This window comes from Marmota monax, unplaced genomic scaffold (genome assembly GCF_021218885.2).
Source record: "Marmota monax isolate L192 unplaced genomic scaffold, Marmota_monax_Labrador192_F-V1.1 WCK01_AAM20220418_F8-fsc00107, whole genome shotgun sequence".
In the NCBI taxonomy this organism is placed as follows: domain Eukaryota; kingdom Metazoa; phylum Chordata; class Mammalia; order Rodentia; family Sciuridae; genus Marmota; species Marmota monax.
The window spans coordinates 5,255,447-5,267,951 of record NW_026693761.1 but is presented as its reverse complement, the minus strand read 5'-3'; the positions used below and the strand labels follow the sequence as shown (position 1 = coordinate 5,267,951).

Sequence of the window (12,505 nt, the reverse complement as noted above, 5' to 3'; positions counted from 1 at the left end):
TTTTCTGGCCCACATACAACTCTACAGAGGTTTGGATTATTTTAACACATATTTGATTACAAAAATTATTTTTCCATCATAGTCAGGAGATCTATTTGAGAAACCCTTCCTTTATTTTTCCCTGAGAATGATTTAACTTTGGAAACTTTCCCCACAAAAATTTGAAAATTTGTACTGAAATGCAATTTTAAAAAAAATTCTAATATTGCACAATGAGGCTGTTTTGCTATGTGACTTTCCTCTATGACCCAGATATTGGGATTTGTGACTTGGATGACCCCCCTCATTCAGTAACTTCTGCTTTCAGTCAAGAAAAATGGAAATAACTTGTGAAGGGGAGGCCATGCACACCTTAAAAGTAGTGTCTCAGGAATGACATGTCACTTCCATTTAAACTCCATTTGCTACACCTTACTTCAGGGAAAGCTGAGCAATGTCAAATTGATGGGGGCTCAGGAAGAAGACAGCTTTGATGATCTGATATCAGACTCTGCTGCACCCAAATCCTGGGATTTGTACATTACACACAGCAAGCTTTGAAATCTCATGAGATTCAACAAAGGGGAGAAAAGAGGTAGGGAAAGTTTGAGGCCTAGTGGGAAGCCCAAGAAGAATCAGACATGCCCTATTTTGTTTCTGCCTTACAGATCCCTGAAACTGACGTGGATGTGGCTGCAGGAACCACCTTACCAGCAGAGGGGACCCTGGTAGAGGAAGCAGAGGCAGAGAAGGTAGCTCTCCCTGCTGAAGAGGGAGGAAGTCTAGAGGAGGCCAAAACTGATACTGAACCCACAGAGGTTACAGACAAGGACAGACCTCAACCAACAGAGACAGAAGCAGCAATGCCTCAGGTTAGTATCCTCAAGAAAGAACATATGGGCAGACAGTGCTGGCTGGAGAGCTCTATCTGGGGGTTAATGGCGATAATGCTTTGCACATGGAATGGGTTTGTAGCCATCTTGTAAGTTCCCATTCCATCAAAAAATTACATATCCTTTAATTCTCAGAATGGTCCTAGCATCCACTTGATATCTGCCGGTTCCACACAGGTCCCCAGTGCCTATCGCTGATGGGGCCTAACCATAGGATGATGAAAAAGAAATGATACATGCATACCCATACGTACAGTAGCACGATTCACAATAGCCAAATTATGAAGCCAGGCTAGATATCCATCAATGGATGAATGGATAAAGAAAATGTGGTATTTATACACAATGGAGTTTTATTCAGCCACAAAAAGAAATAAAATTATGCACTTACAGGAAAATGGATGGGACTAGAGACCATCATGTTAAATGAAATAAGCCAAACTCAGAAGGTCAAGGGTCTTATGTTTTCTTATGGGAAGCTAGAGAGGAAAAAGGAAAAGAAAGGTAGGGGAGGGCAGTGATCTCAGGAAAATCAAAGGGAGATCAGTAGAGGAGAGGAACCATGGGGTGAGAGGCAGGGAGGAAGGGGGTTAGTGCTGGGGAATGATATTAGCCAAGTTATATTGTTATGTTATGTGCATTTATGAACATGTAATAACAAATCCCATCAGTATGTACACCTAAAATGCACTAATAAAAATATGGGAAAAAAAGAAAGGAAAAAAGGAAACTGTAATAAAGTGATAGAAGAAAGGAATGGAGCATAGATAATAAAGAAAATGAAAATGGTGGCCTAGTACGGTGATGCACACCTGCAATCCCAGCAGCTCAGGAGGCTGGGACAGGAGGATCACAAGTTCAAAGCCAGCCTGAGCAAAAGTGAAGTGTTAAGCAACTCAGTCAGACCCTATCTTTAAATAAAATACAAAATAGAGCTTGGGATGTTGCTCAGTGGTTGAGTGCCCCTGAGTTCAATCCCTGGTACCAAAAATAAATAAATAAATAAAAATGGTGGGAAGACCAGAGAAAGAATAGAACAATAGTCTGTTGTAAGGAATGAGGAAATGCCCATAAAGGACTTAGCCCAGTGTCACGCACACAGTGAAAAATCAATATTAGCAGTGAAAATGTCACTGGAGTCACAGGTCAGGGTTTTGCCTCTGGGGGTCCTAATAGGCTGGAGTTGGTTCCCCACTCTCATCAGGAATCATATAAAAAGAAAAATTAATTCATTGCAATTTTGCCAAACTGGGAAGACAGCTATTCTGTCTTGCCTGCTGCTTCCTAGAAGCATTGGGATTAAATAGGGAAGAACAAAGCAGGGAGGGCAAAATAGACATTTGTCTATTTAGTCAGGCTCCTGGACCAGAGGTGTGTCATCATTCTGGTTGTTTGGGTCCTATTGACATCCTCCTGGTGCTAGGGACCCAGGCTTTAGGGGACAGTTTCTGTTCCACTTCCATTTTCATTTGATGAATGCCTGTAGGAAGTTAAGGTGGTGAAATAATTAACAAGATAATGGCTAGACTCCTTCTTTTTCAACTTTAAAGGAGCAGCTGTTACACTGGGAAGCCAACTGTTACAAAATTGTATTAGTATTGTTACTCTTTTGTGCTTATGAAGAGTGCCTCAGAATCACCAGCAGGCTTCTTTTACCAAGGGCCTATCCATAGGTTCCATGTTCAAATGTGGGCTGTTAAATACATACGTGGATTTGGAGCTAGCCCCAATCCATCAGTGCTACAGAGCAGCACACAAAATCAACACAGCACAGCTCTTGCGATTGGGACAGCAATGGACTGCTGCAAAAGTGAAATCAGCCTGCATGGAATCCTTCCTGGCATTTCCTGCTCAGGATTATTCCCTGACCCCACATGATACAGCTTCTTCCCCTTCAGTCTCCATCCCTCCTCCCAGTTTCCACGGACTTACCAAGCTGTGTGACTGCTCAAGGATCCAAGCATGAATCCCACTGAGGGTTTAGTACTTAGAAGAGACAGAAAGGAAGCCAAGGTACAAGACAGAGACCCAAAGTTCAAAAGCCTTCTGGGCTGAGGGAACAGCAGGTGGATAGTGGGGCAGGGAAGTGTAAGTGGCTGAGGAAGACATTTATTGTTATTCAGGCTCTGCTTGACACCACTGCCTTCTTCTTCCTCCAGGAGAAGGTCATCCCTTCTGTTGTCATTGAGCCCGCCTCCAACAACGAAGGGGAAGGAGAACATGAAATGACCCTGGGTGCAGAGACTAAGGAGGCCACTGAGGATGTGGCTCCTCTGGGCCCTACCAGTGAGACGCCAGAGCTGGCCACAGAACAGAAGCCCCCAGAGGACTCTCAAGCCCTGCCTTCCGCACCAGCGGGTGCTACTGATCAATTTGCAGGAGAGGCCTCTCCAGAAGTGCCTCCTGGCTTTCTCTACAAGGTCTTCCTCATGGTCATTTGTCCTTTCTTTGCCTCAACCCTTCTTCAATCCCCCAAAAAACTTTTGGTGTTTTGATATGTTACTTGTACTTTTTTTCAATAATATTGTTTTTTCTCATAACTGCTTTCCTTCACCTCAACTCACCTTGGAAAATGGCAGGAGTTCTATGCTGCAGGACAAGCAAAACCTACAGTAATACTTTCCATGTTTTAGCAAAGAATAATAAATGAGAAGTTCACTACAGGGCACTCCCCCTGGGTGATAAAGGGGTTAATTTCCCCCAGCCTGACTGTCCAGCATGGCTCAGACCAGTTCCTCCAAGTCACCTGTTTACCAAGGTGCACCCCAAAGGGATCATCAGGGCAGGAAGCAAGAAGCACTAGTGCATAACAGTAGGGAGCCAATAAATATTCTCAAACGAATAAAGATATTAATAGGTTTCTGTGAAAAGGAAGAAATGGGAGCCTACATTAATGGGAAGAAGGTTCTTCCCAGAGAGGCTACTTATAGTCTTCATAAACTCAATGGTCCTCAGCCCACAAAATGAGCAGTTGCTTAAAAACCCTGACATAAGCCAAGTGTTAAAGGCAGATAGGGCTCTCTAATAGAACCTGGTTAGGAATTTTTAATTCTGTAAGTTGGTTTTATATTTCCAAATACAGCTACTTTTTTTTTGCCTTTAAAGAGTGTTAAATTTGCATGTATTCATGGGGTAGCATTAAATAGTGGAATGTTCTCTTTTAGAAAGTGATGGCTGTCTTGCTACCTCAAGGGGGTGTGGTATGGGTATTCTATATTTATAAATATATGAATATGGAGAATTCTGTAGGTTAGGGGGCTGTGTCCAGCTGTGTTGTGTTTTAACTAGAGCACATGAAGGCAAGGAAGCCATGTGCCAGGCAAGGCCAAGGCAGGCGGGGCCATCCCTGGCTTCCTTGCTGACTGGTGTAATGTAGACACATTATTTAACCCCTCTCTAGGCCTCAGTTTGTGATCAGAGGAGTTAATTTTGTATATAGTATTTCCAGCTCTTTTATTTTATGATTCTTTAAAATATATATTTTAAAAGCATGTTGTTTAATCTCATGGATGGGTTTTAGGAGAGGGACATGAGAGAAATTAAACTGCCAAGACTGTCTAGTCATTCAAGCTGGGAGATGGGGTAATGGATGTTCATTACGTTGTTCTTTCTGCTTTTTTCTTTTCTTTCTGTTTCTTTTGTTTGTTTGTTTGTTTTTACTGGGGATTGAACCCAAGGGCACTTAACCACTGAGCCACATTGCCAGTCCTCTTTTTAAATTTTTTATTCTGGGGTTTTACTAAGTTGCTAAGGCTGGCTTTGAACTTGTGATCCTCCTGCCTCAGTCTCCTAAGCTTCTGGGATTACAGGCATGCACTACCATGCCCAGCTTTTTGCTTTTTTTCTATAATATGATTTTAAAAAGATATTTTTGAAGGGGTAAAGTAAAACAGGTTGTCATAGTAGGACAAGAAAAGGATCAAGTTTATTTACAAAGAAATTGATCACAGAGATTAAATAATAATTCCTATACAATATGCAAGTGATAGTTTTTTAGTTATTTGACAGAAGCCAGAGTTAGAGGAACTTTCAGCAGGGCATTTTTAGTTCAAGTTAAACAACAAAATATAATAAAGCATCAGTGATTATAATATGAAAGTCGTTAAAAAAGAGATGATGAATTAAAAAGTAAATAATAGAATATTCTCCGATATTGCAGGGGGCATTGCATTACTAAATATACATTGCAAATGGCCTCATAGAAGTTCATATAAGTCAGTAAGAATCAAGGGTATTAAGTAAACAACAATAGTATTTCCTTTTTGTCTTTAGAGGTCTTCTTTTTCCTTGGAGTGTGTGTTAGTCTCTTTTCTATTACTATCATGAAATACCCAGGACTGGATACTTTATGAAGAAAAGAGGTTTATGTAGCTCACAGTTCTGGAGGTTCAAGAGCATGACTCTTGCTTTGGGAAGGGTGCCCTCAGCTGTATCACATGGCAGATGGTGTTGTGGGAAGTAGGAGGAAATCACATGATGAGACAGGAAACCAGAGCATGGGAAAGGGCTAGTCTTATTCTTTTATAATAACCCTCTTACAAAACTAACAAGGGTCTTATGAGAATTACATTAATCCCTTTTGAAGGAGCTGCCCTAATGACCTCCTGCTACACGCTACCTCTTAAAGGTTCCCTTCCCTCCCATACCACCACACTGGGGACCAACCCTCCAGCACATGAACCTCTTGAGTACACCTCACATTAAACCCTGTCTGTATCTTCATCTTTGTATCCCACTTGAAGAATGCTGCTAAGCATGCCTGCTTACCATCTGACTAAGAAACCATGCTATTACATTTCTTCTTTCTAAAATTAATAAGTGATTTAAATATTTTGCAGGTGGAAACACTACATGATTTTGAGGCAGCAAATTCAGATGAACTTACCCTACAAAGGGGTGACGTGGTGCTGGTGGTCCCTTCGGATTCAGAAGCTGACCAGGTAAAAGGTTGGAAGATGCTTCAGGCCAGCTTGGTTTTTCCTGAGGGACAGTAGGACACAGTGACTTCCTAAAAACACCTCTGTTCTCTCAGATGCTGCAGTCCAATTCTGAAAAGGGCTTAAGGGCTTTGGACCCCAGCACACTATTAGCTTCATTTTAAGGATACCCTTCCCGGCTGTTTTGCATGATTTCATTTGTATGCAATTAAATGATCTTATTCTATGACCATTCCTAGGGATGTCATGATACCATTCTTCAGGAAATACAGAATTTGCTTGCGAATCCCCTTCAAAATCCCCTTCAACCCTGAGGGCTGAAGGTTAACTGGGAAATAACAGGGGAGAACTTTCTGGGGAGATGGAAATGCTAGGTATTGTGATGGGGTGTGGGTATGTTTGTCAAAATTAGTTGAACTGTACCCTCACAACTCTGCATTAAATGTTTAAATTATACCCCACCTTAAAAGAAATCCCATTACAGAACAAACAGCAACCTCCAAAACCTTCCTAGTAGAGTGGTCTGATACTAAGGTGCTGGGAACTCCCATTTTATTCCTGTTCAAGATTTGTGGACTCTTGAAAGAGGTATATCCATGGGTCTCTGAACGCGTTTTTCTGGAGCAAAGATCTATGACTTCCATTCTACTTCTAAAGAGATATATGAGTCCTTGCCATAAAAAAAGTAAATTTGACCACCACAGAGTTTGAGATTAAGATTTATACAGCTCCAACCTTTTGTTCTTTCTTTTGGTGATGACACCTGCCTCCAACATAAATCAGGGGCTGGTCAAGCACCCAGAGTCTCTGCCACAATAAGATTAGAATTTAACAAAAACAATGAAAGCCCCAGTGCTTAAAAAATTTTAAATGCACTTCTAAATATTTCATGGGTCACAGAAATAATAGTGTAAATTTTAAAAAATGATAGTTATCATTGATTCTTAGTTTTAAGCCTAAGAATATGAATGAGAGTCAAGTTGAACAGAAAGCATACAGAAGGAAGGAAAAAAATAAAAATAAATTCATAAATGAATGCAATAAAACAAAACCTAAAACATATAGCCAAAAGTTGGCTCCTTGAAAGGATTAACACTATTATTATTAAAATCTTAAAAAGACTTTTCCATAAAAAGTGACAAAGCATAATTATTAATATAGGCAAAAAAATCAACCATTGCAAAAACATTAAAGATTCCATTATATAGGTTTATATTTGTTTTACATTCACCATAAATTAATCTTTTTAAATTTTTATTATTTATTTATTTAGATATTAGGAATTGAACCCAGAGCCTCATGCATGCTAGACAAGCACTCTACCACTGAACTACATCCCATCCCTATAAATTAATTTTTAAAGAAATAAAATTTTTAAAAACCCATCTTTTACATTTACCAACATGTTTTCTAGTTCTAATGTTCTTCATTCCTTCTGATAAATTGAGTTTTTACTTATTTTCATTTCCTTTCTGGTTGAAAAATTTCCTTTAGCAATTCTCAAAGTACTAATCTGCTGGCAACTTATCTTGTCAGCTTCTGTTTATCTGGAATTGTCTTCATTTGTGTTCATTTTTAAAGATAGTTTCATAAGGGGAAGAAGTCTGAATTGACTTTTTTCTTTTAAGTCTTCTAATTGTTGTTTCATTGTTTTACAGTCTTTCTTATTTATAATTAGAAATCAGATGTGATTTGTTTAATATTATTTTTCAATGTACAATGTAACTTCCATGACACATTTCTCTGTGTGTTTGGCTTGCACTGATTTGATTATACTGTGGTTAGGTGGTGTTTTTGTGTATGATTTCATACGTGGGGCTCACTGAGCTCTTTAGACTTGCAACTTGATTTTTTCCATTATATTTGGAAAACTTTCAGCTATTATTTCTTTTAATTTTTTTCAGTCTCATTCTTTTTTTTTTCTGGATTTCCAATTATTCTATGTCCTTGTTCTTCATTTCTAAGATTCTGGTTTTGTTGTTTTTTTGCAGTGGGGAGGGATTTATATATATTTTCTATCGTTACATGATTTCTGTTATCTGTCTTCTAGTACCCTGACTCTTTCTTTGCAGCTTTGAATTTGTTGTTAAGCTAACCCAGTGACTTTTCTGTTTCAGATATTATGCTTATACAGTTCAAACATTTCTTTGTTGTTCTTTTCTATAATTTCCATTTCTTTGCCAAGATTTCCCATCTGTTTTCTTGTTATCACTGTCTTTCAATTTAGGTTCTTGGCAATATTTATAATAACTGCTTTAAATTGCTTACTGATAATTTCAAATGATTAATACCTACCACTTCAGGGCATATTTACATTGATTGCCTTTTATCTTTAGAGCCATCTTTTTTGTTTTTTTCCTTCTGTGTAATAATATTTATATTAATACTGAACATAGAGGTAGATAATCTCCAATGACTATGTTCTGTTTATTTTTGTTCTAGAAGATATTTAAATCACTGCATAATTACCTTTAATTTGTGGAAGTTGGTTTTATACTGTTAAGGTTGGGTGCCTTTAGTTAGCATTGATTCTTAGTCCTGGGACTTTTTATGTCTAAGTCATGGATTCCTGGGATATCAATAGAAAATCCACAGGCCTTATTAATACTTTTAATTTGCTGGAATGCAAACTCCAAACCCCATGCACTCCCCATTTGCAATGCCTAAATCTCTACTCGATTTTTCAGCCGAGTTCTGCTATTGTTTTCCTCCGTGGTTCTTGGAGTACGCCTTATGCATGCAAGCTTGGGGGTCAGCCAAGGATTTCAAGAAGTGCCTCTGCATAATTGGGAACCCCACCATGGCTCCCTCCTTTATAATCTATCTGCCTATAAATGTACAGTTTCTCCAGCAGCCCTAAACACTTTCTTCCGAATGCCCTATGTCACATGGACTGAGGACAGGATCAGCTTAGGTCTCACCTGCTGCACTCCTTGAAGAGTTGTGCCCATGATTAATGCCTACCTCATTATATGTACACTTGTACTGTTTTTTTTTTTTTTTGGGGGGGGGTACCAGGGATTGAACTTATGGACATTCAACCACTGAACCACATCTCCAGCCCTATTTTGTATTTTATTTAGAAACAGGGTCTCACTGAGTTGCTTAGTGCCTCACTTTTGCTGAGGTTGGCTTTGAACTTTCGATTATACCACCTCAGCCTCCTGAGCTGCTGGGATTATAGATGTGCAGCACTGTACCCACCTATGTAACTTGTATTTTATGTTACATATTTTATAACATTATAAAATAGATAGATTTATATAGAGATACACACATATATACATGTGCATGTAGAGAGAGTTATTCTAGTATTTCTAATTATTCTTTGCAGAATCATTTATCTAATTGAAATTATTCTGCCATTATCAGAATGGGAAATCCTTGTCTACCACATATTTTAAGCAATTAAGGAAATTAATAAGGAAAATCTAATTAATAAGGAAAAATCTAATTTTTCTTAACTAAGATTTGGGATTAGCTAATATTCTTAGTTTGAGATTTAAGTTTTATTTCAGAATATATATGTTGAAATATATCTTGATTATGGGTTTTTGGAAGTGTTTGGCTTTTTTTCCTTTATTGAACCAATTTTAAAATGCTTGACTCTATTTGGCCCCCATTAGATTTTTTACTCACTATAAATAAAGGCAAATATAGACAATTGTGTGGAGGGAAATGACCTTTTATATTGCATACTAGAGGTTTAGAAAATATTTAGTTACCATCTTTTACTTTAAGGAGGACTTTGTCCTTCACATATATGGCATCATAATTTTAAAGAGGCACTTTTCCTCATCAGCGAGAATATTATCAGTTATTTTATTGGGTCATTTTTTTTCTCAGTATTTTTTCTTTTTTTCTGCCTTCAAAAATTGGCCTGTCTAAGTGCTTATATTTCTTGTCTATATGGCAGCATCAATTTATAGTCTCAGATGATATCAAAAGGGAATGTATTCAGCTTCTTTATTTAATTTTTGAAACCTCATTTTATCTGATGTACTTGAACTGTGCTGGGGATTGGTTCAGATTAAATCTGGCCATCTTTCATCCTAAGTGAGATCTTTTCCTGCGCTGGTTAACATAATAAAGACAGTCATTTCCCACTAGTCTCACTTCATTCGGTCTCAGTCTGCATGCTTCCAACTCCACTGTGTCCAGTGGGGCTCTGCTTACCTGCTGAAGGCCGAAGGCAGTCAGTGGCCTTTGCTTCTCGGTTTTAAGTATCCTCTCCTATTTTGTAAGCCAATCATGGATGGGTTCTTGAACATTTCTATGGTTTAAAGTCTTTATTTTGATAATGGTTTTCCTCCCATATGACAGAAAAATGTTAATTTATAAAGAATATATGAATATCTCCGATATGAATGTCCCAATATTAAAATGCTTTGTAGTTTATATAAACTTGAAATATCAGGCATTAATAGCAGCAGCAGCAACAACAACAACAACAAAATCAGGCAGTACATATGTAACTTTTAGTCTTTGTTATGACCTGGATAGGGTGTTTATTGGGCTTATATGATGTGAGCTGTGGAGCAGAGACTCTTCCTGAAAACAAGTGGCTCAGGGTGAAATACAAACTTTCTGTAACCTTCGCCAGGAGTCCTTTGAATTCTCAGGATACTGGACCCACATGTTCCTTGAACACTATGTATTTTTTGTTCTCAGGCTATGATCTAGATGACATCAATTCACTATGCCATCATACAAAACTAGAATGTTAATTCAATTAACCCTATAGAGTAAATAAATAATTTCAAATGTTCATTCTTTTTCTTTCACTCCTAAATTATTTGCTTTCCCCACTGGTCATATCCCACCACTTCACATGTACCATGACATCAGGGCAGAACCACAAAACTGATTCAACAAATCACATATTAGTTCTTGGAAGTACACATGCTTCTGGTAGTTAATGAAACCCTGAAAGGCTGTCCTTGTCTTGCAGGATGCAGGCTGGCTGGTGGGAGTGAAGGAGTCAGACTGGCTGCAGTACAGAGACCTGGCCACCTACAAAGGCCTCTTTCCAGAGAACTTCACTCGACGCCTGGAGTAAGGCTGCGAGTATTTCTGAAAGAGCTCAATGACTGGGTTTTTAAACCTTCGCAAAATCCCAAGGAGTTCACTTTTGCTATTACACTCTTAACGATTTCCAGACTGACGCCAGACAAAGCTGGGCAAGACCTTCGGTAGAGCATGTGTGCAAAAGGTGTAAGAGGAAAACAAATGCGAATTAAGGAAAAAACCCTCACTCAGTTCCCATGTGGTCGATTACAGGTTTGTTTGTGCTTTGTCCCAACTGTGGACACTGTTGTACTTGATTCCCCTCCCACCAATTCTAAAGTAGCTTTCTCCAGACCAGACCTTAATTTCTCTGCACCAAGTGTACGGTATCCAGTGGCTGCCCTGCAGAAGATGTGATGAATTGTCCTGTAGTACAAGATTATCTTATTCTCTCCCTTTCAAGTTTACTGTGTTTAAAACTAAACTGCTGCAAATGTTCTCAATGGTCTTTTTCTGCACACCTACATATACATATATATACAGACACACAGTCACACGAGCTAGTTCCCATGACTGCTGGGTCTATGTGTATGCAGAAGGCTACATATGCATAGTTGCTTTCTTTCCTTTCCGTTGTAGCTCTTTGCCTTTCGAGTGTCATTGATACATGCATTGCTCTTATTCTGTCTGGCATTACAGTTGCAGTTTTGCCTCAGGGCAAAACCAGCCATCCCATTGCCAAAACAGTCAACAGTATCTGTGTTTGTCATGTGCAGTTTTCAAGATGAAATGACAAATAGCACGTCCAAGCTGCTGCCCCTCTGGAGAAAGCAGGGCCCGATTACACAGCTGTCCAGCTGCTGTGGCTAGAGCAAGGTTAGTCCAGGACGAGCAGTTAAGTGGTCTTCACTTCTGCCTTTACCAGAATGGCTAGACGATGGGGCATATTAATCCATCCCTCCCCAAAGAACCTATTTAAAATAGCTCCTATATATTCCCACATCTTTATATTTATGCAATTCATCTTCACAGATTTGTCCTAAAAGAAAATAGGTGATGTATGCTGTATCCACAAATCATCTGTAATAATTATGTTTTCCGTGCTGTGTCATTCCAAATAAACCTTTGGTAATCTCTAACAATTACCCTAATTCCTTTTTATGAGTCTTTTTTTTTTTAAACAAACAAACAAACAAAAACCCCCAAATCCTTTTTCCAGTTGGACACACTACTTGAAACAATTTATATTGGAGTTGTTATTTGTGCAGAAATATGCTTGCTCCTCCTGGGTTGTGCTCCATAGCCCCTTGTCTCTTCCCCTCCCCCTTCATTCCAGTCATTGCTGGTCATTCAGTGTTCCTTGATAACCAGCAATTACTAGAGCACAAATAACAGCTAAGGAGGGAGACACCTTAAAGGTGTCGGCTGTGGACCCCCGGTCTGTGAATCACTGACAGTATTACAACTTTCATAATCAGCAATTTCTTTCCATGCCAGCCTCATTTTTTTGGTCACTTTTCTTTCTGGCATGTTTATGTTTGTAGGTACATAAAATATTTAATCCAGTGGAATAGAAAAGTCAATTCATGGGGCCATTGTTACCAGAAGAGGATTCTTACAAAAACATTTCATTTTTATTTAGACGCCTCTCCTCTAATATAATTCTGTACACAGTCCAGGCTAATCAAG

General features: G+C 38.8%; 1 protein-coding gene across 2 annotated transcripts in view; it reads left to right on the top strand.

Annotated features, from left to right (window-relative positions):
- Amph (amphiphysin) overlaps window positions 1-12,154 on the top strand; it is a 215,199-nt gene extending 203,045 nt beyond the window's left edge. Inside the window, exons 17-20 of one of the 2 annotated variants that reach the window (XM_058584457.1) lie at window positions 648-851; window positions 3,032-3,292; window positions 5,711-5,812; window positions 10,761-12,154. In XM_058584457.1, the coding sequence (XP_058440440.1) occupies window positions 648-851; window positions 3,032-3,292; window positions 5,711-5,812; window positions 10,761-10,868 (675 nt within the window). In that variant the 3' untranslated portion in view covers window positions 10,869-12,154. The remainder of the gene's footprint in view (window positions 1-647; window positions 852-3,031; window positions 3,293-5,710; window positions 5,813-10,760) is intronic. The other variant, XM_046460616.2, reaches the window with a different exon arrangement.
- The last annotated feature ends 351 nt before the right edge of the window (window positions 12,155-12,505 follow it).